At 42.2% G+C, this 27456-nt stretch overlaps 1 protein-coding gene across 17 annotated transcripts in view; it reads right to left on the bottom strand.

The window, feature by feature from the left end:
- The window catches only part of BEND5 (BEN domain containing 5), a 1203882-nt gene that overhangs the window by 580937 nt on the left and 595489 nt on the right, over positions 1-27456 (bottom strand). For all 17 annotated transcript variants that reach the window (XR_010303081.1, XM_064147552.1, XM_064147553.1 and 14 more), the window contains one exon: positions 20283-20322. Coding sequence is in view for 16 of the 17 variants with exons in the window: in XM_064147552.1 (XP_064003622.1) it covers positions 20283-20322 (40 nt within the window). In the remaining variant the exon portion in view is untranslated. The remainder of the gene's footprint in view (positions 1-20282; positions 20323-27456) is intronic.

Genomic DNA, 27456 nt, shown 5'->3' with positions numbered 1-27456 from the left:
TATTTGATTTCTTTTCAGGTGGAAGCCATTTTACTGATTATCCTCATTGTCTTTCATAGTACTTCTGCTAGCTTTACCACCTATTTTGAGAGCAGTGTCTTGTTACATCTAACTTGTTCTTTAGTTTTCCTGATATTCTCAAGTACTCTGCATTTTTGACTGCTTTTGTGCTCTGATGAGACATTTGCAAGGAATCTAAGATATCACTTCTTAGGGGTAAAAGCACTGTCACAGAATCACAGAAACATCCAGGATGGAAAAGCCCCTCAGGATCACTGAGTCCAACCTATAACCCTACTCTACAAGATTCACCTTAAACCATAGCCTTAAGCACCACATCCAAATGACCCTTAAACACATCCAGGGTGGGTGACTCCACCACCTCCCTGGGCTGCTCATTGCAGTGCCTGACCAATCTCTTTGTGAAAAACTTCTTCCTAATGTCCAATCTAAACCTACCCAGTCTCAGTTCTTGTTCAGTCTCCGATTACCAGAGAGCCCAGCACCAACCTCTCCACAATGGCAATACTACTGCACAGAAATTGGGATTAGTACATCCATCCATCTTAAGGATCTTTTAGCTTCTATACAACGAAATAGAATCTTGGAAGCAGTTACTTGCTTTCTACACTTCAGCATGCTAGGTACGCCCGTCACAGATGAGCATCACTCTTGCCAGCCACGTTTTAAAGAAATCATGACCAAGCAAGTATTCTGGCTCTGGTTCCCAAAAGGACCATCTGCCTAAGCTGCCTGCCCAAGTCCTGGAGAGCACAAAAGTTCAATTGTGTTTGTCTTCTCCGTGTTTATTAGCAATGTCAAAACAGCACAGGACAGTTGGAGTTACAATAAAATAAATCAGGCCATATTATTGGCAGCATTACTAACATTTGTAATTAACTCCACAGCCTTTGCATGTGCATCTGAAATGGGCTGGGTGTCCACACTCTAGTGATGGAACTTTTTGAAGGTAGTATCAGCACAGACACAGTGTTTCTTTCTGCAGCTGATCATCTGTGAACAATACAAACAGACATAATATAGGAAACCAGTGTTCTAGCTCCACCAGTCATTGATCTGTGAGCCACTAAGCTGCATCAGGTAACACAATGGCATCGCTTTGAGTTTCAGGAACACAGTGCAGATTTCCAAACTCATTCAGCTGTTGGCTGGTTGAGGTTTGAAGCCAGACTGATGAACTATGCAATCTAATTCCCAGCTTTTCAACTCTTCATATAGATAAGTCCACATAGATACTGTTTATATAAATAGGACCTCTCTATTTTAAAAACTTTATTTAATTTAAATAGGACCTCTCTTTCTTTTAATTTTATTTAATTTGGCAAATAAAGAGAGAGCTAAATAAACAAACATACAAGAGTTTAATCCAAAGTGTCTCTTTTTTCAGTTGAAAATTTGCATTGCAGTTTGCAATAAAAGATAAAATATGTAAATATTTGAACAAAAATGTAATTCCAGTAAATTAGAGCAACTCCTGTTTTCACAGCTGGTCATCAGTGCTAATCACTAGCCTCACATTTTGTCTTCAGGACTCAGGTGACAACAGTAGCCATGGCATATTGATCTGCTGGAGAGAGTCCAATAGAGGGCGACAAGGGTGATTGGGGGACTGGAGCACTGCCTGATGAGGAGAGGCTGAGGGACCTGGGGCTGTTTAGTCTGGAGGAGAGAAGACTGAGAGGGGATTTAATAAATGGGCTGGGAGTCAGGATGGAGAGGACAGGCTCTGTTCACTTGCTCCCTGCAATAGGACAAGGAGCTATGGATGTAAACTGCAACACTAGAGGTTCCATCTCAACTCAAGGGGGAACTTCTTTACTGGAAGGATCACAAGAGCATTAGCACAGGCTCCCCAGAGAGGTTGTGGAGGCTCCTTTTCTGAAGACTTTCAAGGTCTGTCTGGATTCATTCCTATGTGACCTGAGCTGGACTGTATGTTCCTGCTGTGGCAGGGGGGGGTTTGGACTTGATAATCTCTTTGAGTCCCTTCCAACCCTTAACATCCTGTGATCCTGTGCACACCCTTTTCCCCAAATGGCAAATTTAGTCACCACATTTTGACATACAAAACATATTAGTAATGCAGCCTCACTGATCTTCTCTTAAGAGGTTTGCTTCACTTGGTACATGTGCAAAAGCTTTTAATTACTTGTTGAATTTAAAAGCTTTTTGGAATATTTTTTTTTTGCTTGGTTTTGCTTGTGGTTTTTAATAATATCACCTACTAACACCCCCCCAAAAAAACCACACAAACAAAATCCAAAAACCAAACCAAAACAAAACCTGAATAAAACCAAACCAAAACAAAAACCAAAATAACCCCAACAAACCAAACAATAAACTTCAAAACACTTTACCACCAGCCTCACACTAAGACCATTCATCAGCAACAGTGGCTCTGGTAGAACCACAGTTACAGGAATGATCACAGAATCAACCAGGTTGGAAAAGACCTCTGAGATCATTGAGTCCAACCCAGCACCCCACCCTTCTCACCAACTAACCCATGGCACCAAGTGCCTCACTCAGCCTCCTCTCAAACATCTCCAGGGATGGGGACCCCACCACCTCCCTGGGCAGCCCACCCCAATGCCAATCACTCCTGCTGCAAATAACCTCCTCCCAACATCCATCCCGATGCTGCCACTAATGATTTAATTATAAATGCCATCTTAGTAGACACCAAGTGACAGAAGCTGGGAGGTTACTCCACTCCAGCCACTGGTATATCTCAGCCTTGGCATTGGGAAATTCTCTTCTCCTGCGATAAGAGGCTAATTTACTATCTATATAATGATGCATCTTTCTTGTCTCATCCGTCTGCCTTCTTTGGAAGAAACACTCAGATAAACAGACTGAAATAGATTATATCCTAATTAATAATTAACATTTAAAGCAGATATACAAAATGGGCTCATAGCCAAATGGGAAATGAAACCTTTCAAAAAAAATGTTTTTAAGCTACAATTAATTTTTTTTCTAGAGATTAAATGATAAGAAGTATGAGAAAATGTTTAGAGACATTTATCTGAGCATTGAAACAGAAGTATTATGAGCTGAAAAAAAAATTATGGAGAGATCCTGACACCTGGTCTTCCTTGATAATAAATACTCTTCAAGCAGAATGCTGAGCAGTGGATACACAACAAAGCTCTGTCTCCTATCCCAAGAATTTTGCTTTCCCCTCCCTTCACTGGTATTTTGTTTTCATTGCCTAAAAAGCAGAGAAAAGGTATGACATGAAGCCAGTGTTGAAAAACTAAATCACAAGATTCAGAAGGGAAATCTCTACATCTTTGCTAATTCTCAACAAATCATAGAATCATAGAATCAACCAGGTTGGAAGAGACCTCCAAGATCATCCAGTCCAACCTAGCACCCAGCCCTAGCCAGTCAACTAGACCATAGCACCGAGTGCCTCATCCAGTATTTTCTTGAAGACCTCAAGGGACAGTGCCTCCACCACCTCCCTGGGCAGCCCACTGCATTTGAAAACAGGTGGGATTAAACACCAATGAGCCCTACAGCCTCTGTTAGATCAAGTAGTGGTAGGATGAGTGGTAATGATTTTAATCAGAAAGAAGGTGCATTTAGATAACATATTAGGAAGAAATTCTTTAATGTGAGGGTGGTGAAGCACTGGAACAGGTTCCCCAGAGACACTGTGCATACTTCATCCCCAAAAATGTTCAAGGCCAAGCTGAATGAGGTGTTGAGCAACCTGATTTAGTGGAAGGTGTCCCAGTCCATGGCAAGTGCCCTAGCCCATGTGCTTGCCCAAGGTTGGAACTAGATGGTCTTTAATATTCTTTCCAACCCAAACTATTCTGTGATTCTGCAATTCTATGTAGTGTTGCAGGGCCATTTGCTGTTATTTTGAAGCTCCAGGCTGCTAGGTTAACACTACAGGAAAGGATACTCCTTGGTATTTGAAGACAAACCTGACAACATGCTGTGAGAGACTAAATCTTGTACATGTAAATCAACAAAGATCACCTTTGCTCAAGTGGTTTACATGCAATGCCCAGGGATGTGTATTGAAGCGAGGGGGGCTGGACCCCTGCAGGCACATGGATGTGCAACAACTGTTGTAAAGGCCCTGCCTGATGGGTCAGCTCTGCCCACTGACAACACACCTGTCAGTCACTCATGCAGTACTTATGGAGTACTGTGTACAGTCCTGGAGCCCCCAGTACAAGAAGGACAAAGAACTGTTGGAGAAAGTCCAAAGGAGGCCACAAAGATGCTCAGAGGGCTGAAGCAGCTCTCTTATGAGGGCAGGCTATGAGAGCTGGGGCTCTGTAGCCTGGAGAAGAGAAGGCTTTGAGGAGACCTTGTAGTAGCCTTCCAGTATATGAAGGAGGAATGGGTTTAAACTGGCAGAGGGGAGATTTAAACTAGATGTTAGGAAGAAGTTCTTTCCAGTGAGGGTGGTGAAACACTGGCACAGGTTACCCAGGGAGGTTGTGGCTGCTCCCTCCCTGGAGGTGTTCTAGGCCAGGTTGGATGAGGCCTTGAGCAACCTGTTTTAGTGGGAGGTGTCCCTGCCTGTGGTCGTGCTCAAGGAAAGACTGGATGAAGCACTTAGTGCCATGGTCTAGTTAACAGGATAGGGCTGGGTGCTAGGTTGGACTGGATGATCTTGGAGGTCTCTTCCAACTTGGTTGATTCTGTAATTCTATTATTCTAATCTCACCTAGGGCAGGTGGTTGGAACTGGATGGTTTTTGAGGTCTATTCCAACCGAAACCATTCTATGATTCTATTAATGTAACTAGGGTGGCCTGGGGGAGCTGCAAACAAATGAATAAAAGAGACTGGGCCTATACCAGCTGCAGTGTGAGTGGGAGAAGACATCACCGTGGACATCCAACATGAAGACAGCAGCCCAGCAACCCTCTCTCCACCACTACCACCACCACCACCACCAATCATGCTGTGCCCTAAGTTTTGCCTGCTGTAAGAGAAGAAGAACTCCCAAGAAGACCATACTCACTAGAAAAACATCCCTGGGCACCACAAAACTGAAAAGGACTTGGACTTGGGAACCCCTGTCTCTCTCTTGCCACCCCCTGCCCTGCCTCTCTCTGGCAGATAGTAATATAATCCCTTTCATGCTCTTTCCCTCTCTTCTCATTCTCCCCTTTTCTCTCTCTCTCCCTTTCTCTCTTTCTCTGTTTTGTTCACTTTATCCTTTAACAAATAGTCTCACTTTCTGGTATCTGGTCTCGCTTGTACCTTAATTCCACAACACGGAAATATATAAGAACAAATCTCGCTCCTCTGGACAAGAGATATTGTTAATCTCTGTCCTCCAGACCGTGACACATGCCTTAGATTTGTTTTGTTTCAGATCTCTACGGAGCATCCTTTTCTCTGTCTTGTATTTCTCTTAAGTAGAAAGCATAAATGTTGTGCTGGTTTGAGGCTAATTGGAATATTTTAATGAGAGAAATTAGATTATGGGCTGTAAAAAGGAAACAATGGTGATGGTTGCTTCACTCATGGGTTCACTGAGATGTGTAAAAGCAAGGACACAAACACAGATAAGACAGTCTATCTGTTGGAGTCAGTGCCTGTGTTTTCTCCCTGGCCTTCTACTGTTCTGCTTGGATCTGTGTAACCCAACTAATCATTCTGCTTCTAACCCCCCTTGTTGATCCTTGCAACTCACCTTGCATGTAAGGCAGACTCTGGGATAAGGTAGAGGGGTGGAAACAAGGTGGACAGGTTGTTGGGAGCCCCTCTTGGGGACACTGATTTCTTGGAGGGGTGTTGTGTTCCTGTATTACCTTTAACTTGTCTATAACTGTAAATATTTGCAATATATTGTAAATACCTGCTTGTATATTCTGCTAAGCTGTGAATATGAAGCTTCATTCCTTAATTTCCAGCTGGCTGAGTCTAGTCTGGGTGATTTCATTGGAGGGGCGAGGAGGGGAGGGTGGGTAACTCCCAAACCATGACAGATGTTACCTTTCATACTGCTTCTTGACATAAAGAATTTGAGGTGAAAAAATGTGGGGAACTCAATGGGAATCTCCTTCTGGCATGTGTAAAACAGAAATAATCAGTACATGCATATTATTGTACCCAAAGTACCTGTGATACACCTGACAAGACCATGTCAGCTGTGTGGTCATTGCTACAAGCCTCTCCCTCCATCTGTGTCCCCTCCTTTCAGCATCACTCTACAAGTGCCATTGCCAACACTGCTCACTGGATTACATGATCTTCTCCTCCCTCTCTAAAATTGCCTTGGCTACTCAGGTTGGAAGATTCACAGGTATGAGTGACCAACAGGACCTCTCCAGGTGGAAGCTGTACATAAAGTGGAGGATCTACCTGCTGATTGATCCTTTGCTCTCACTGTAACAAGCAGGATAATTATAAACTATCCCATGCCAAAGTGCACAGGCAAAACTGGCCAAGATGCTTCAAATATTCAAAGATAATACTGCCTGCCTCCGAGTTTGCCCATTAAAAGAAAGGAAATAGACCTTATTTTTAAGGCTCTGACAGGAAAACATCTCTTGCAGAAAGTGAATAATAAATACACTGCATGCCATAGTAATGTCCATGGGGAGAGGTAAGGCATTGCTATAAAGCACAGCATTCTAACTACTACAGATGTTGCTCCAAGAATTTACAGCTTTCTCTGAGTGCTTATCTCTCCTCACCAGTTTCTGCACATTGAATCACATTCAAACATTGGCCATTTTAAGCCATCTTTTTATTATTTTAACCTAAAATGAATTTCTTCAGTGGTATTCCGTAATGTTAAATAGATTCAAGACCTGTATTTACAAACCACATGCAATCCTGTTTTGGCACATGTAAATTACATGCAAATACACTCTAAATTAGTTTGTTTATCACTCTAGAATTCTAATCCAAAAGTTTTGTTTTGGTTTGGTTTTATTTTTTTTTAATTTAGTTTTTGTTCTGACATGTTTACAAATGAGTTTGACTCTGGAAAATAACTCAATAAACTCAGGGCTCGCTATGCAAAATAGAGGAGGCATCTGGGAACTATAAAACCTGAAGAATAATATTTACATCTTTTGTACATCCAAGATTCACCCTCTCTTTTTTTTTAAATTTTGTTGTTGTTGTCCTTTAAATTCATCATTTCAAAATATTGCAGGCATTTTTGTTTGAGGACAAAGTACAAGAACTCATTTTTTACATCTAACGATCCATCTCTCCAATGAGCAATTCATGGGGTAGCACTGGATAAAAATGCACTAAGTAGAAGATTTGGTTATTACACAAACAAACAAACCAACAACTGAATTAACATTGATCATGACTTTTCAACAGCATTTCTTATTATTACAGCCAGGCAAAGTCTCTTGTGGGCAGTAAAGCTTTCCCATGTATTATTAGCTCTCTACTGAAACCTATGAAAAGACACATATCTGTTTTGTCAAAGGACAGAAGAGCATTTAGTTATAAGAGAAAGTATGGTCATAATCCATTGTGGGGTTAAAGGTGAAGAAAACAGAACTATAACACAAAGCCTTAAGAGAGTAATACTCTTGCAGTTAATTCCTGAACACCACAGCAGAGCTGCCTGCTTTGTGGAGAGAATACATTCTCAGGGCAACCTGACATCTATATGGTTCATATTTATTAGTAGCAGCCCTATTATATAGCATCTCTACTTGTGCTAGGTACAAATGCACATGGCACCACAGCTCCTGTTTCTGGAGCTGTTTGTTGAGGTGTCACAAAGTGTCCACACGTCTGACATGAGAACCAATGTTATGCCACAGGTGGCTACCTCCACTTGGGTGATGGGAGCAGAATGATGGGGACATCTCGCTTGGCTGTGCTGCTCACAGTGGTCCAGCCCAAAGCAGCTGCCCCAGGTACTCAAACTAGACCATTTAAGAAATGTTTCTAGTATATAAAAAGTTATTTAAGTTATCAAAGTTATTTTAGTGGTGCTTAATATGAGCTGTCAGTGTGCTCTTGCATCCCAGAGAGCGAATCAGAGCCTGAGCTGCAGCAGTAGAAATGTGGCCAGCAGGGTGAGGGAAGTGATCCTCCCACTCTGCTCCACACCGGTGAGACCCCACCTGGAGTACTGTGTCCAGTTGTGGAGCTCCTGTTACAAGAAGGATATGGATGTGCTGGAAGGTGTCCAGAGAAGGGACACGAGGCTGATCAGAGGGCTGGAGGAGCTCTGCTCTGAGGAGAGACTGAGGGAGTTGGGGCTGCTCAGTTTGGAGAGGAGAAGGCTTCAAGGTGACCTTATTGTGATTTTTCAGTATCTTAAGGGAGCCTCTCTCTTCAGGATGTCAGGTACTGATAGGACTGAGTGATGAATTGAACAAAGCTAGAAATGGGTAGATGCAGACTGGATGTCAGGAAGAAGTTCTTCATCATGATGGTGGTGAGAGCCTGGAATGGGTTGTCCAGGGAGATGGTGTTAGGCCCATCCCTGGAGGTGTTTAAGGCCAGGCTGGCTGAGGCTCTAGGCAGCCTGATGTAGTGTGAGGTGTCCCTGCCCCCACAGGGGGTTTGGAACTAGATGATCCTTGTGGTCCCTTCCAACTCTGACTGATTCCACAATTCTATGATTCAAATTACAAGATTCAAGGCTGAATGCTGAGTGAGGGGTTTTAGTTCAGGATAAGAGAGCAGCACAATGCATCAAGTTGCTCTTGCTGTCAAGTTTGTCAAATATTTGACATCAGTTAGGGGTTTAGTCTGAGCAAGAAGCAACTTAGAGTGCTCTGGTTAACATGCCCAGGCAAATTTGCAGGAGGTCTAAGATGCAGATGTCCAGACGACTACGTCAGGATTCCTTTTACAACCAACCGTGGGCTCTACAACCTCAAAGTCCCTGGGAGGAATGGCAAGCAGAATTTAGCACAGGGGACAGCAGCAGCACATCAGAATTCAGCATCGCTCTATAGGTAATCCTTCCATCCCCAGAGCAGACCTTATCCCATCCTGACTTGTGCCCTTTCCTCTGCCTTGCCTTGCTCTTTTGCCAGTACACTCTGTCCTGGCACTCACAGCATCAATGCAGTTCAGCGCAGTGTCCTGTACAGATGCCACAACTAGTTGCAGCGTCAGAAACAGTGTTAAAAACAGTATTTCACCTTCCTTTAACCTGTTTTTTAAGGACACTGCAGTGATATTACTGCCTAACAGTACTCACGTTATCTCCTTTAGCAGCATCTCAGATAACTCCCTCCAATACTGCACTGAGCTGTACGATGAGCAAGTCACTTTCCCACCATGGGTTATCCTGCACTTGCAGTCTGAATTCACAATATCATCACACCTTCCTCATTCAAATCTTTCCTAAAACAAGCCTTTTGTGCTTTCAAATTACAAGCTGCAAATAATAATAAAGGCTCTAGGTTATCCTTTCTTGTGGGTTTCCCAGTGACCTTGGCTGACTGCTCCAACAGAAAATGTTCTGCATACCAAACAAATGAGCCCACTGGCAATTCTTAGAAACAAATGAGCTAGGAAAAAGTCTTTTGTGCAGTTCCAGCTTCCCTATTCCTCAGTTGTCTCCACTGTAGCTGTATAATCATCACTGTTTTGCTACTTTAAGTGACATCAGAGATCGGAGGAAAGGAGCACAGGAGTCTAGAAAACTACTAAGAGAGTAATAGGCAGTTTCTCAAAGAAAAAAAAAAGAAAAATGCAGTTCTATAAAAAACATCTTTTATTTTTGACATTCTCTTTTTAGGTTTCCTGCCCACTTCCCCTTACTTTCTCTATTTAAGTCACCAAGTATTTAGATGCATCTTGGTGTCACACAATGATATCCTCATGGACTGGGATACATGAGTGGAAATTAAATGAATATGCAGCACAGTGTGAGAGTTTGGGAGTTACCTGCCCCCTCACTCTTATGAAATCACCCAGACTAGACTCAGACAGATGAAAATTAAGGAATGAAGTTTCACATTTACAGCTTAGCACAATATACGAGCAGATATTTACAATCTTTACCACTATCTGTGGAAATATACAAGTTAAAGGTAATACAGAAAACACAACACCCCTCCCAGAAATCAGAGTCCCCAGGAGGGGCTACAATCACCCTTCTACCTTCTTTCCACCCCTTTACCTTATCCCAGAGTTTGACTTATGTGCAAGGTGAGTTTGGGGGATTGGCAAGGGGGCTTAGAAAGAGGAAGGATTAGTTACCCAGAAGCAGCCCAGGGCACCCCCTGAGACAGAGACACACACATTGACTCTCCTGCTCTGTCTTATCCATGGCTTGCATTCTTGTTTTTATACATCCCAGCAAGCCTATGAGTGAAGCAGACGTCACCATTGTTTCCTTTTCACAGCCTATAATCGAATTTCTCTCACTAAAACATTCCAATTAGCTTCAAACTAGCACACAGTTACCTGCATGTGCTTGAGCGGGTTAAAAAAAAAAAACAGAAGTCACAAGGAAAGGATTCGAGTCCAGGAGAAATTCAACAGCACTGAAATGACAGCACCATAAATAAGTAAAAAAAGAAGATGGTCAGAACTTACATATCTGGCATGGCACCCAAATAACATGGCTTACTGGCATCCACACCCACACCAGTGAGTCTGTTGCAAGAGGCACAGTTCTGCGATTCAGGTCTCTGCTAGCTCATGCATTTCTGCACTGCACTCTATTTTGTAGAGCCAATATAATTCTCTGCTTTCTTCCAGATAAGTTATACTCTGATTTTCACTTAACCTTTTTCAGATCACTCAGCAGATGTCTAAACAATGAAAGCAATATTCCTAAGTGATAAATTTTCCCTACACATGCCCTTCAATGTAAAGTTTCATTAAAAAAGAAGAAAGCTTTCCATTCTTTCTAAAAACATCTACAACCAACCACAAAAAAGGCAGGTTTGGGTTTGGGTTTGTTTTGTTTTGTTTTCTGGTGAGGGGGGGTGTTAAGTTTTGTTTTGTTCTTGAGAAAATCCCCCACCATTATTTTAAGTTTTCTTCAAGCTTATTCAAAAATAGAAGCAAAATACACCTGTGCACAGAATTGCTCATTTTCACTCTCTCTAAATGAGCCAGATGCTCGATCTGCACATTATGAAGTAAAACACAAAGCATTATGTGCAAACATTTACTGCACAAAAAGCCTCATCACCTGGGATACTTGCTGCTTCTGAAAATTCTGATCAAAGATAAACCCCAAGACAACTCCCTGTAATCAATTACACACAGATAGTCCTCAGTGTATGTGCAAGTCATAAAAAATAACACCAAAAACATAACGTGGATTTACATGCAGGAACAAAATGTGGACATGGGCAGCACATTAATATTCTGATTGCTGTCTTAAATCGACAATCTCAGTTCTTTAAGCAACGCTCTGGCTAGATAGTGCTTCCTTGGGAAAAAAAATTCCAGCAGCCCTTTAGCTGCTCTCACTTCCAGCAGAGCAGCTGCAGAGGCACAGCCCAGGAGCCTGTGAAGGTTACTGCAGGCTGCAGTCAGTGAATCGGCACTACAAGCTGGGTGCAGGGTTTACTTCGGTTTAGGCGTAGATTAACTCCCCCGCATACATCCCTAGAGCACTCATGGTGCAAGGAAAGCTTTACTTGCCAACCTGGCCTTTTTATAAAGGGGGAGTGCAATACATGCTTGCAAGGCATTGTGTAGCAAGTCTATACAGCAAGGCAGCTTGCAGAAGTTCCCCTGCATGTACACTCCTCTGTAAATACACTGACTGGATGCAAACCACAATGATCACCCTCCCACATCAGCCACAAGGGAAGTTGAAGATATATTCAGCTTTCAGGCATGTATGAGCATGCTATCATCATCGTCCTCACTAATACCAAATTCACACTTGGAGGTGCATCTATTTCACTCTGCCTTATAACAATCAAGTCAAGGAATTCACATGGCAATGCCAATCCTTTCATCAAGTTTACATCCCTCAAAACCTGTAAAATATTTATATTTCCACATAGGATTTATTCTTGTTTTGCTCTAGCTGACATCCTTAGACACTTTTTTCCTAGGTGAGTCCCAAAGACTTAATGAGCAGATCAATTACTGTCCATAAGAAAAGATACTGTCTCTTTAAAGGTTATTTGAAGGTTGATTGCTATCTTATTGCTTATATCCTGCAAATCTATTCAGCCTTATGAATGAATTTGACCTTTTTATACTTACTGGGGAAAAAAAAAATAAAACCCAAACCAAAACAGAAGAGAAGTTAATTTAGAGCTCTATAATACACCACTTTTTCCCAGAGAAATGAAAGGGCATTCAAATCGATACCTGCACAATAACACTCTGATGAATGTTTGCACCCAATTTTCTCATTTTGCTAACTCGAGATTGGGCATTTTGAATAGTTCTCAAAGAACATATTCTTTATGTGCTGTGAAGTATGTGGTATTGTGTCCAAACAATGCTGGAGGATAATCATTATAGGAGTATCACTGGGCCTGAAAAGGTCAGTTAGTTAGAAATGTCAGCTTTCAATGCAACTATACTGGACCTTCCTATGTAAGGATCCAATTAAAGGGACATGCCAAAGTGCATGGAAACATCATGGGGACCCGGAATAGTAATAAGGTATTGTGAAAAAGCTTGATACTTTTCTTCAAAACTAATGGATTAGCCTTTAGAATATTTTCTCTGCAGTCTTATTTTGAGTTTGCAAATATCACTTATTCTATGTTTATCCCAAAAAAGGTCATTTTTTTTTATTATTGCAAAGGTGGGGATGAAGTAGCCTTGGTAAAAGTAAATAATGAATGGGGGAAAAAAGTTTGGTTTCATTATTGGATTAAAAATAGTGTCATTTCAATAAATCTCAACATTGTGGTATTTGAGATGGATATAAGTGGTGTTTGGGAAGACAGATGGGGATAGGTCAGAGGACAGGCAAAAAGATCAAGGTGAACTTATTCCCTCGGGGTGTGCTGCAGCTGAAGGTGGGAACAGAAACACCATTTGGTGAGCACAAAACATCTCTGCAGTCATTATTCTGGCAAATGGAGAGGTCTAAGGAAGAATTAGGAAGGGACTGATCACTACAAATAAGTAATTACAAGCAACAATATTACTTCTCCTTATCACAGGAAATGGAAATTCTTGCAGCTCTTCAGATACAATAAAGATGAGGAACTGGATACAGTCAAATTTCTTAATTAGCCTCAACGATTAGCTGAAGACAACCTAATGGAATGGGGAAAAAATGAAAAAGTGGTCTACATTTTCTCTCTGTTAGCATTTATCTTGCTAAAGTTTCATCACATTGGGAACAAACTTTTTTCCAGTAACTTTAGGGTTCACCTAAGACTGGCAACACTTTGAGCTGGGATTTTAGCATGTGCATTTCATTTGAATGGTGAAGAAATGCTTTCACTGTGGGTTCAAACAAGCCCTTTGGGGTCTGTCGCCTTGCTGAGCAATAAGATGCTACCTCCCCATGTTGTTTTGCATTATTGTGGGCAAATGGGTGAGTTAATACCAGTGTCTCTGTGATATGAGAAATAATTTCACTCCCACCCATCAGTGAGCATTAAAAGACTCAATTATTAAAGGAAAGATAAGTAATTTCTTTTCTCCACCACCTTTCCAAATAACATAGCGTGTGAAGCTTCACTAACAAACACGAACAGTAATTATGTTAGGCTGTTTAAAAACTCAGAATCTATCCCTTGACACATACTTAGACTAAAATCAATGTACTATTAATTAATAAGGACTAGCAAAAATAGTACCTGGTTTTCAGCAGCAAACAACTGTCTGTCACATTTTATTACTCTGCATCATTTTTACTAATACCTGTCTTACAGCTCCATGACTTTGAGTTCATATTATTTTCATGCTTCAATTAGAAAGAAGTAGATAGCCAGAGTATCCAGGAAGGTAATGGAAAAGTCTTGTAGCAGGGCTTAGTGGTGGAATTTATAGTTAAATGAAACTTTCAAATATACTATAAAACTTCTCCTTCCTTTACATAGTTTTACTTGAGGTCTCATAAGCAGTAATAAGTAAAAATGCAAAACTTAATCAGCTAAAAAATATAGCAAATCCCACATATCACTTTGTGCAATGCCATGAGAGTAGAAATATATTTTCCTAACCAGAGGAAATTAACTAGGCAACAGTCCTATATCTATAATTTAAAGCAGTAAAATATGTATGGCAGAAACTAAAGCCACCTTAAAAGAATTCAGGGTAGCAGTGTATCACAAATTAATGAAATGGAGACATTTTTAGAGCATGAAGCACTGACGATATTAAAGGGGAGAGAATATTTCACCACATAGATCAGTGTGATAAATACTTTCGAAATGAAGCTTTTTTCCCTGTTTAAAAGTGTGAGAGCCTGAATATTAGGAGGAAGCACAGACCAAGTTGTTAATGTTTCTGATCAAATCTCAATGCCATTCCACAGAGATGAGGAATATAGAATCATAGAATCAACCAGGTTGGAAGAGACCTCCAAGATCATCCAGGCCAACCTAGCACCCAGCCCTAGCCAGTCAACTAGACCATGGCACTGAGTGCCTCATCCAGTCTATTCTTGAACACCTCCAGGGACGGTGCCTCCACCACCTCCCTGGGCAGCCCATTCCAATGCCAATCACTCTCTCTGTAAGGAACTTCCTCCTAACATCCAGCCTAGACTTTCCCCGGCACAACTTGAGACTGTGTCCTCTTGTTCTGCTGCTGGTTGCCTGGGAGAAGAGACCAACCCCACCTGGCTACAATGTCCCTTCAGGTAGTTGTAGACAGCAATGAGATCACTCCTGAGCCTCCTCTTTTCTAGGCTAAACAACCCCAGCTCCCTCAGCCTCTCCTCATAGGGTTTATGTTCCAGGCCCCTCACCAGCTTTGTTGCCCTTCTCTGGACATGTTCCAGCACCTCAACATCTCTCTTGAATTGAGGGGCCCAGAACTGGACACAGTACTCAAGTACTCACAGTACTCTGTCACTGCATGTAAACCTGAGTAAATTCTGAGTCAGTCAAAAGATGGAAATTATCGAGCCAGCTCTTACTTTATTTCACCTAAAACAGAGTAGAAAAAAACTTTAAATATATTCCATGCTGTGGCCAAGATGGGCACTATGGAATATTCAACTAGCCCAGGTTTTTTAAATGCAATCAATTTACTGCTGCCAAATGTAGTAGGTTTATATACATCTGGGGAAAATGCACCTATGGTGCTGATGAATTTCTCCTGACATTGCACTGATTTCAAGAGAATGTTATTTTAAATTGGCAGTAGAGACTTGTGGAGGAGGATAAAACCCTGAGGATGGCTGAATCAAAGAGAATTTCAAAGGAATTTTCCTGATGGTTCTTGGATAATATCACATGTTAGCTATTTTCAAAGCCAATAGTCTCCAACACACTTCCATTTACGGTATCAATAATTAAAAAATGCTTCAGTGGGAGATGAACTTTACCTTACTGAGATGAGAAATTGGAAATCTGTATTATTTTTGTAAACACAAGAGATGCAAAAAGCTTTGTCTCCATGGAAGAGCTAGGGAAACAGGGATATCTTGCATGTGACTACTGAGTAGTTATCACAATGTGATGTGGGTGGTCGTGCATGCACAAAGTGTTACTAGACCACGATCGAGGAGAAATTAAGGGCAGATCCTCAGCTCTTTGCAGGTAGGCAAAAATAAAACCACCTGAAGATTCCATCTCACAGTATCACAGTATCATCAGGGTTGGAAGAGACTTCACAGATCATCAAGTCCAACCCTTTACCACAGAGCTCAAGGCTAGACCATGGCACCAAGTGCCACATCCAACCTTGCCTTGAACTGCCCCAGGGACGGCGACTCCACCACCTCCCCAGGCAGCCCATTCCAGTGTCCAATGACTCTCTCAGTGAAGAACTTTCTCCTCACCTCGAGCCTAAATCTCCCCTGGCGCAGCCTGAGGCTGTGTCCTCTCCTTCTGGCGCTGGCCACCTGAGAGAAGAGAGCAACCTCCTCCTGGCCACAACCACCCCTCAGGTAGTTGTAGACAGCAATAAGGTCACCCCTGAGCCTCCTCTTCTCCAGGCTAAACAATCCCAGCTCAAAACCCAACTAGAACAAGTGCTAAGGAAAAGACGTGGATAAAATGCAGAGGTAAAACTAAGTTTAAAGAAAATTTAAATTACCAAGAGTTAAAGCTCATTATGCCCCATGCCCTGCCAGCTACTGATGAATATTTTACATCTTTCTGCCACTCCACTGCGCACATCAGCTCTGACTCTGGCACCCTGAACAGCACAATGTGTTACAGTCTAATTGTAACTCACATGTCAAGGGGTAAGAAGAAAGGAGTGTGGCGAGAGCACTGACAAATTTAACTTAACATTCCTCCAGCTACTCAGCACTAAGGCAGAGCAGTGAACTCCCCTCCACATTTCACATGGGCATCAGTTACTTCAAAGGAATATATCTGAGTGTGAGTGAGCCTGGCTTGCTCCTAGCTTGTGCAGCATTGGTGTCTGGCTGTTTCTGGAGACCACAGCAAAGCGAAGACTTCCTCCAGTTTGAGACATATTGTGGACACTTCAGCACCTTTCTTATTAGGAACCGGGAACAAGTCAGCTCTAAATGTTGCAGAGGGAACTACACCTCTCAACCTCTGCATTTTCTCTTTTTTTTTTTTTCCCTAGAACACCATCTGTCCAGGTTCATGGGCTCACAGGGTGTCAGGGGTTGGAAGGGACAAAAAGAGATTATGGAGTCCAACCCCCCTGCCACAGCAGGACCATACAATCTATCTCAGGTCACACAGGAATGTATCCAGACAGGCCTTGGAAGGCTCCAGAAAAGGAGACTCCACAACCTCTCTGGGGAGCCTGTGCCAGTGCTCTGGGATCCTTCTAGTAAAGAAGTTCCCCCTTGTGTTGAGGAGGAACCTCCTGTGCTGCAGCTTCCATCCATTGCTGCTTGTCCTACTCCAGGGAGCAAGTGAGCAGAGCCTGTCCCCTCCCTCCTGACCCCCAGCACTCAGATATTTATAAACACTGATTAAATCCCCTCTCAGTCTTCTCTTTTCCAGACTAAACAGCCCCAGGTTCCTCATCTTCTCATCAGGCAGTGCTCCAATCCCCTAATGATCCTCATAGCCCTCTGCTGGACATTCTTCAGCAGATAAAGTTACAGGTTGGTGTTCTAGACCTCTTCAATTTAACATACAAATGTGCTTTTAATCTAGCACCTCTTCAGTCAGGTTCTGCCAAGACACACAAGCTTTTATCCATGTTTGGTAACCATGAGGAGCAAGGCAGCAGGCAGCAGTGGGCTGCCTTTGAAGCACAGGCTCAGCAGAGCAGGGGCAGGGCAAGAGAAACTAGCACTGCTTCATATCCACCTAGGAAATCATGCAACAGCCATGGCCACAAGGAACAGCATGACTGCCACAGGATAACATTGAGGTTTCTATGATCCCACAAACTCTTACTTCAAATGTTTTGGCATTTGTGTGTCAACACCCCTTAATTTGCGTTAATATTATCTTGCAACTAATCTCATTAACTGGCTGATCAATTTTTGGCAATTAATAGATGTGACACACGGAAACATTTAAGGTGAGGCTTGACGGGGCCTGGGGTGACCTGGTCTAGTGGGGATGTCCCTGCTGACTGCAGGGGGGCTGGACTAGACAACCTCTAGAAGTCCTTTCTGGCCCAGACCATTCTATGATTCTATGATAGTACCTACAAGGGTCACCTTCGGTTTTGAAGCCCTTTGTCTACTCTTACAATTAAGCAACAGGGCTTTGGTGGCTGATACTGCTAGCGAGACTCTGAGGACTTTTATACTATAAATAAGGCTGAGTGACCTCCTCCCCAAATGAAGGCTGTCTGCCTTCGGCAAGGTGGAGAACAGGATCAAGTCCCAAAGAATTAACAGCTACCCCAAAATAGCTCAGTCCCTAATTTAAATCAGTAAATTAAGGGATGACAGTGATTATTGATGATCTTAGCCATCATAAATGATACCGTGGCTTTGTAAAAGCAGACTGTTAGTGTCAGATCTTAGAGTTAGGACTCAAAGAGTGAAATATTTTAAAGCTAAAGTCTCCAAAAATAAACAAAAGCCTCATGACTATGATTTGGTTTATTTTATTTTTGCCTTTTTAAGGCTTAAACTAGACTCTTTAATCCACAGGTTGATATTTTCCAATCCTACTTGTAACTGAGCACCTTTACCTTTTCAGCCTCTTTTTAAAACCTCAGCTTTAGTTTCTTAGGTAAGTTTGGTTTAATCCAGCATCAGGCTTCTTTTGAAAATGCCTTTATTGAAAGCAAAAGTGTAGGTACTCATTTATATAATCATGTCACAAATATTATTTGGGGGTTTATTTTCTGTGTAGCAAATGATGATGGATTTCTAGGTACCTATCAAAGAGTAAAACTTGCATTTCACAACAAAAAATGCACAGTTTGGAAACGTTTTTCTCCTCTTATGTTGCAGTATGACTACCCATGCCATTATCAGAACCTATTTTAATTCTTCCAACTAATTGCTGTGTTGATTTAGTAGATTGCTGCATTAAACGGAGAGATCTGAAGTGATAGCTACTTACTGTGATCACATCTATGCACAAACCCAACTCAATCAAACCCTGTCACTGGATGGACACTGTCTCTAACTTGATGAGGAAGGTATCATAAATTTGGTTTACAGAAAAGTCTCATACTATATTACTCTGGTTCTCAGCCCTCTTCTTTTATTAAAGTAAGTGTCTGTGGACTTCGGTGCCCTTATCCAAGATCTGACTCTTTATTATGGTTAAGACCTTCAGAGATAATTTTTCTTTTTCTCCTAGAAACACAGAATGCTGAAGATAGGAAAAATGAAAAATGTGCCATGTTTGTCCTTGAAGTTACAGTCAGAACAGTGACAATGGCTGTATCACACTGTATTGTTGCTTTTATCAGCAAGTGCCCTGAGCATACATTAACATAATTGCGAACTGCATGAAAAGTGAACATGCAAAAAATGTGATGCAATTGCCAATAGCCTCAAACATCTGTCCCAACAAAGTGTGCCTCCTCCTTATTTTAATTCTTATTATTTTAACAAGGTTAGTGAAGGAGAAACCATGTCACAGATGATATCTATATTTAGAGTGTCAGAACAATTATTGATGCAAAATTGTTATCCAGGCAAATGTATGTCACATTTTGTTCACTTCCCATAACACCTGTTCAGTTTGCTAGCATGTTATTCCCAGTTAAAACCAGACCTCATTTGTCCCAGTTAAAGCCAACCTGAAGGCTTAATATGTACATACAGATGAAAAATTGAAAAAGCTGAGCAAAAGGTAGCACCACTCAAGCACGGTGTACATCCAAAGCTGGTGGGAAGCAAACTTCTGTAGCAGCTAATAGAAAGAAACTGAGCAGGAATAATAGCAATAAATTAAAAGCCATCCAGCTTTAAGAGCTGAGATCAAAGAGAGGCACTACCCAAATGACCTGCATTTCAATCGTGGTGCTGAGACCTTCTAAAGTCACTATGCCAAAGAGCCCAACATTTCCCAACAGAATGTGTTTTATCTCCTCAAGAGGCAAATGACAAAAGCTACTATGAAGCATTAATTTAAAGCATTTTAATTTTACCTATTTCCTAACTCACATTGAGGTCCCACAGACATAAGCTTGGACCTCCTGTCTCCATACGCATTGAGGACCACCATCTCCTTACTCCCTGTTTCCCAACATGCTCATTGAGGACCACCATCTCCTTCCTCTCTGCTTCACACCATGCACATTGAGGACCACCATCTCCTTCCTCTCTGCTTCCCACCATGCACATTGAGGACCACTATCTCCTTATTCTCTGTCTCCCACCATACACATTGAGGGCCACCATCTCCTTCCTCTTTGTCTCCCACCATATGTATTGGGGGCCACCATCTCCTTATTCCCCAAACTGCTCACATCATCACCAAGGAAAAGTCAGACTTGCCTTTCTGTGATACTTGAACACACACTGTGAATTTGAGGGCATCTGCCCTGCAGACATACTGCTAACTGTAACCCCAGGAGGCTTAAAAAAATATCAGCACTCAAATTCATAGAGTAAAGGTCTGAAGAGGCAGCTCTGTGAATGGATAACTGCCCGGGGCTTTGCCAAACACAATATAGCTGTCATTTGTTATTACGTGAAAGATTTTCTGGGGAACAGTGTTTTTCATTTTGCACGTCACAGACTGGGAAAAAAAAACCCACATTTAGACAACCATCTCTTTAAGAAAAAGAGAAGAGAGCTGTGCAGAGCTCACTTACCAGGGCTGGTTATTGTCAGGAGGTCAAGCCGCCGTTTTTGCTGAAAAACAAATTGTAAAAGGAATTGTTAGAAGGGGGCTGATTTTAGTGGGTCATCTTAGACATGCAAAGTGTTCTGACATTTATAGCCAAATTAATTATGTTACATGGCTCACAGTAACTCTTTTGGATGGGATCCACATGTACTTTACAAGGAAGAAAAAAAAAAACAAACCCTTGCTCGGTCCTTTTAATGTGTTTTTATTTGTGCTTATGAAGTGTTACTACTTCTTTTTTGGAACACCCACTTGAAATGGATAGCTAGAAGCACAGATGGACTGATATATTTATAAAAGTGATTTCTGATTCCGTGGGGAAGAAGACAAGGAACCAAGACAAGAAAGTCTAAGTTCTTTATTCATATCAATCACTGACTCATACCCTGTGTGTGATCAAACACAATTATGTCGCCTTGGGGTGAGCCTCTCAAAGACATGTAACAGGATCTAGACAAACTCAAGACTGATAAAAGGAAAGCTTCTTTTCATGCTGAGTGCAGTCAACCCATGGATCTCATTGCCACCAGATATCCCTCAACCCAAAAGCTTGCCACACTTGATCATCATTGGATATCTGTACATACAGCAAAATACAGGAAGCTATTATAACAAATAGCCAAGTTTAAATAGAAGACTGGATTCTGGAAGGGCTACAAACCTTCAAAAGCCAAACAGACCTGTGCTACAAGAAGGTTAGGAATTTTTTGCTTGGAACAAGATATCATACTAATGCCTTGGTGATGAGGGCATATGTGTGAGGTTCCTTTTTCCCTGCAATCTGTAGCCAAGGCTATTGCCTTCTCCATCTTTCCAGTCTTAGTTGATCTCCTTACCATTGCCCCTCTGCACCCTGGAAATGAAATCCATGTGCACGTGGATCATTATCGCCCTTTTTCACCTTTCTGTGGGCTGAGAGCATTGTATCATCATCAGGGCTTTCCCCACCTCACAAAGCGTTACTACCTCCCCTTCATAGCACTTCCTAACTTATGTTTTCTCCCTAACTTTGCCCAACACTAGAGTGTCTAGCTGGCATTGAAGACTACACTGTCCAGTTTAATTTCTCTCTCCTAATTTCCTCAATAATGTCTGTGTTACTTTCATTTATTGTCAGCCCTATTGATCTTTTTCTAATTTAATTCTCATCACAGCATTCACTGTATTCCCTGGGTGACAGCTGAAAGTCCTTGAGGAGGAACCACTGACTCCATATTTCCCTACCATGAACACTCTTCCTTGGAAAATATGACCGATGAAATTCCTTTCCAAACTCAGAATTTCTCTATGAGTAAAGCTTCACTGGCTAAAGTGTATACAGTTGTGCTAGTTTGAAGCAGGCTAGAATGTTTTAGTGAGAGAAAGTAGATAATTGGCTGTGAAAGGAAAACAATGGTTTTGTCTACTCCCCTTGCAGTCTTGCTGAGAGGTATGGGAACAAGAAAGTAAACATTAGATAACACTTTCACCATTTTGTCTTCACTTTCTGGCTGGTTTCGGACTCAGCTGCAGCTCCCTAACCTCACTGCCGCTAACCTTGCTTCTTAACCTCTTGGCTGAACCTCTTTTCTTCCTTAAGACTGGGGGAAGGTTGAGAGGGGCAGGGGGAAGGTGCAGGGGTGGTTGAGAGCCCCTCCTGGGGACTCAGGTTTCCGGGAGGGGAGTTGTGTTTCTCTATTACCTTTTCATTTGTCTATTTCTGTCTATAACTGTATATACTGTAAATAGCTGCTTGTATATTGTGCTGCTGTAAATAAATAGCTTCATTTATATTTCCCAGAGTCCAGCTGAGTTAGCTGGGGTACCTTCTAAAGTGTGGGAGGGCGGGGAACAGCCAAACCAGCACAACAGTTGATCATCCACTGCATATAGCTATGTGCTCAGCAGCCAATGTGGCCTGCTGGGAAGCTGAGTGGGGTGCCAGGCTGCAAAACCATTTTCTGAAACCTTCCTGGCCTCCAGTACCTTAACTCTTGTACAATGCAAATCATAGCTGTGAGAAAATTCATTCCTGTCTGTTCTCCTAGGTACTCCTTGCTCTCTTGAGTCTGATAATAAGGTCATTCTGAGTGTGACCTTAACAGTGTGCTTGATCACATTTGCTTTATTATCAAATACTAAGGACAGACTAAGCCAAGTGTTTTCCCAAGTGTGCAGAGGTAATGGTAAAGGGGAGAAGACACTGCTGCTTCTTTGTGTCACCTCCAGAAGAACCATTCAGAAATACAGTCCCTGCTCTGCTGGATTCTGCTCACCCTGTCCTCCTTTCCCAGGGAGCAATAAAGCAAATCAAGCAGTTCTGTCAGTAAAGGACCCATCTGCCTGCTGGGAGACATAAGATGTAACATCTCCTAATGAGCTAAATTTTATATAGATCCTGTGTCCTCATCCTAATTCAAACGTACAAAGCTACAAAATGCCAGGGCTTAGCACCCACTGGGCCAAAAGCTTTGCTTATGTTTCTGAGCACAACTGGAACTCCAAAAGCTGTATATCTAATGAACAACTGGAGCAGAAAATATATATCCAAAGCCTATACTCTGTGAAAGCTTCTCTGCTGGGAAAAAAGGTAGAATATAAATATCCTGCTCAAAGAAGGTTGCAAAATATACAGAATCAGAACAGAGAGAAAGGCATGTAGCACAGCTGGCATCCTGACTTCAGCCTATTAACTGGGGTAAAAAAAAAAAACATTAAATACATCTCTAAATAGTTTAATACTGTAGGAAAGCAAAATCACATAGAATAGGCTAAAAAGCCAAAAGAATGTAAAATAAACCAAAATTATTGCATGTCAAATGTCCAGATTGTGACTTTTTTCCTGTTTGGATGCTGTCTTCAAACTGACATTGGGAAAAAAAAAAAAAAAACAAAACAAAACCAAACCCAACAACACCACAACCAACAACAACAAAAACAACAAACCCAAACAAATTAAATCCCAGCCAGGAAATCTTTGTGTATGTGTTGAACTTTAAGCTCTTTTTTTTTCCTCTGACTTCAAGTGGAGCAGCACTGATCTTTCACATCTAACACCTAACTGCTGCAAGGGATTTAAAATGCCACCAGGTTCTTGGCACAGGCTCCACCCAAATGCTCTGGGCTGGAGCACAATTGCTACTGCCTGCCCGCTGCATTGAAAGAGAGAAAACGGCTCTGCCCTGACCTTCACTGGACCTTGAAGAGGTTCCTCTGATTTTTCTCAGCAGGGGAAGTTTGAACATGTTCACCAAAAACTGGGTGAGGAGGAAACAGCAAAATGCGTTATAGAATAAATGTGCAAAAATAAACAAACAAAAAAAGAGTACTAATTATGGATCCAGTCACTTTCTGGACATTTTAGCCTGTCTCAGATCTCAGGGGCTAGTTTTCTGCTGTTTCCAAGGCTCAGCTGGATGCAAGCAGTCTAGTAAGTCGATGGGCTTCTATAAAAACCATGCAGACACACTTCTGAGTCGCTATGAAAGCAGCAGAATTTGAATTAAAAGAGAGAGACTTTACAGGTGTCACAAAGATAAATAAAATGATTGCATCAGAAGTATCATGGCTGTGGGGCTTTGCAGATTTGCTTCTCCTTTCAGTGCTGAAAGATGCAAATTGCAGCTGTCCCCCCCCCCCCCCCCCCCCCCCAGCATGATCACCCTCTCCCTGTTTTGACAGATCTTTTGAACGACTCATCTCACAAGGTGCCTGGCTTTTTCTTTTTTGTCCTTGTTTCGTTCTGCCTTTAGTAATTTTCCACTCTTCAAACACCTGCTCCTGTGGAGATGCTTGGGACTATCCCAATCATCAGGCAACCTCCTGCCCCTGAAGAATTACAACCTAAACACTGGAAAGTAATGACTGTTGTCCCTGGTCAGGTGAAAGGTGAGAGTTTCCTATACGGTTAAGGCTGGATTTCACCTGCACTGACAAAAAGACATTCTTTGAGAGACACTAAAATGATTTCCACAGCATCAGTCATATTTTATAAGAGGCAAACAGCAAAGTTTTCTGTATCACTACTGTAGCTCTATAGCTGTAATCCTGTCCTGCCCTTAAGGGGCAGCATCCTCATTTTCACTTTGCTGGCTATTTGGAAGCCCAGAGGCAGGAAGAAGCCACTAGTGATTCATATCTACTTCCCACCTTGTGTAGTTTTCTATCCCTGGTACTTCCCAGGGGCACAGTGCCTACACAGTGCACTGGGGCTTTGCAGCAAGCCTGCAGCAGATCGTGTTCACTTCCACAAAATTAACACAATCTTTAATTAATGCAATAAGCACTGATGAGTAATAAATCATATTAAATACAAGGAAGGCAAATTTTTAATAAATTAAGCATTGATTCACTCAATAAATATTAATCCACTAAGCATCAAGAATTCATTACATTTCAGAAAACTAGTTGAAAAAAAATCACTGGTGAGCTGGTCTAAAGTGTGCAGAATGCTCCCTGTTCACTCATAACATACACTTATTTTTAACTAATTCCTTAATTTATCAAGTTAAACAACTTGCCTGAAAGTAAATCTGGACCATTATTCCATTACAGTACGCATTTTTCTCAACACAGATTCTAACTCCCTCCTCAAACCATTTGTAACTCACTTTCTGAGTACCTCCTTCCTCTTCCTTGATGTTGGTGGTCTTTAAAATATTTGCTGACTGGCATAATTTAATTTTCACCTCAATTAACTCTGCAAGTGTTGCAAAACTAGGAAAAGAAATTGTAGGGGGGGTGTAAATTAACTCATTCATTTAAGTTTAGCTTATCTATGAGATGTTCTTTCAGACTTTGCTCTCTGCAGAGTTCCTCCAACCTTTCATATAGATGTGGGATGTGCTGCACTTGCTTTAAGTCTTATCTACAGATTAGCAAAAGAGAAGAAAAAAAAGCCAGATACAAAGATGCCCCACGAGACTGATACGGAGCTGTTTCTGTAGCAACCGATGATTCTCTTCTCATGTAAGAGTGAGCCTAGTCATATCTAATGCTGAATGTATCTGGGCCTCACTTGCCAACCAAAGCTGTGTCAAGTATAAAGTCAACACAGTCCAAAAGAGTGATAAAGAAAAGCAATTATAAAGTCATCTTCCTGGTCCTACACTCCTCCTGGAAGATATTGTTACCTCTGCCTTCCTGTCCCAGCACATTCTTTGCAAGACCCAAATAACCAGCAGAGCTGGGGATGGTAGCCAACTGCCCATAAGGCTGCTGTGCTGGAATCTCCTTCTGCAGTCTCCTGCACTCCTGTCTCAGGAGACAGCATATTCTAGCAGGTATTTCTCAACACTGCAAGGGTGTCTATACCTGCCTTTCTCTGAGTCTCTATATAAAACTCCTGAGCTGAGATCACAGGATCACAGGATGTCAGGGGTTGGAAGGGACACAAAGAGATCATCGAGTCCAACCCCTCTGCCACAGCAGGAGCATACAATCTAGCTCAGGTCACACAGGAATGCATTCAGAAAGGCCTTGAAAGGCTCCACAGAAGGAGACTCCACAGCCTCTCTAGGGAGCCTGTGCCAGTAGTCTGGGACCCTTCTAGTAAAGAAGTTCCCCCTTGTGTTGAGGTAGAACCTCCTATGCTGCAGCTTCCATCCATTGCTCCTTGTCCTATCCCAGGGAACAAGTGAGCAGAGCCTGTCCCCCCACTCCAGATCCCCAGCCCTCAGATAATTATAACCATTTATTAAATCTCCTCTCAGTCTTCTCTTCTCCAGACTAAACAGCCCCAGGTCTCTCAGCCTTTTCTCATCAGGCAGTGCTCCAGTCCACTAATCATCCTCACAGCCCTCCACTGGACCTTTTCCAGCAGATCCCTGTCCCTCCTAAACTGAGGAGCCCAAAACTGAACACTGTTCAGATCACCTTCAAGTTTAGAGAGCTCTTGCTGACTTTGTGCCATTTTGCTGCTGGCACTCTGTGGGCAGTATTTTCTACAGCTAAGAACCCAAAGGCAGGCTGCCCATCTCACTAACATCTCCTGCCATAGTCCACCCACATGAAGCTGGAATCGACTCCCTCGGACCACAGGAGGACTCTGTCTTTCTAAATGTGGTTTACTCAGCCTGGTCTCTGCTATTGATCGCTTCCATCTAATTTTAATGTGGTTTACGCAGGTGTCTCTTCAATCTACTCTGCTGTTCAGAGGGTTTAAAAGTGAAAACAAGTGCAATTTTTTTTTTCCTGGAAGCTTTGCCACACATTCTTACTAATTGTGACTTACCCTTTTAACTTCTAAACTGTCACTGGCATCCTTTTAGTTCTTAATGCACACACTGTTAAGGTCAGGTGTTTTAACCATCTGATTACTCAGCCTGATATAGAATCATAACATGGTTTATGTTGGAAGGGACCTCAAAGATCATCCAGTTCCAACCCCTCGCAATAGGCAAGGACAAGTGCCTATAACAGGTCACTCAAGGCCTCATCCAACCTGGCCTTGAATACCTCCAGGGAGGAAGCAGTCACAACCTCCCTCAACAACTTGTGCCAATATCTCACCACCCTCACTGGAAAGAATTTCTTCCTAACATCTAGTTGAAATCTCCTCTCTGCCAATTTAAACCCATTCCTCCTCATCCTGTCTTTATAAGACCTTGTAAATAGTCCCTTTCCAGCCCTCCTGTAGGCCCTCTTCAGATATTGGAAGACCACTCCAAAGTGTCCTTGAAGCCTTCTCTTCTCCAGGCTGAAGAGCCCCAATGCTTGTAGCCTGTGCTCATAGCAGAGCTGCTGCAGCCCTCCGATCACTGATACTTCTCTTCCTGCTGTGAACTGTTGCCTTAAGCATAACTAAAACCAGTGCATCTTCTCATAAAATAAATCTGAGTATTTATCAAAGGCTGAGTTTCACATTTCTCTGGCCTTTATTATTGCTGCACTCTGTAATGTCAATGCTTTTTAAAGCTATCCTCTGACATTATATCATGAAAGACCTCAAAAGATCAGAAAAAAAATCAAAGATACGCCAAGTGTGCAGCTCGGTATGGTACAGATAGCACCATGGCTGGCCACAGCCACCACAAGCCTCCTTGGTTTTGCACTGGAGGGGTTTACAGCAAAGGAGAAGAGGAAGAGAGTAGGTGCAAAGGAAGTAGACATTGAAGGCTGTCTTTTCACAGCACTACCTCATGGGTGACCATCTGTGCACC

The sequence above is a fragment of the Pogoniulus pusillus genome, chromosome 8 (genome assembly GCF_015220805.1).
Source record: "Pogoniulus pusillus isolate bPogPus1 chromosome 8, bPogPus1.pri, whole genome shotgun sequence".
In the NCBI taxonomy this organism is placed as follows: Eukaryota; Metazoa; Chordata; class Aves; order Piciformes; family Lybiidae; genus Pogoniulus; species Pogoniulus pusillus.
This window is presented reverse-complemented; position numbering and strand designations above follow the sequence as displayed.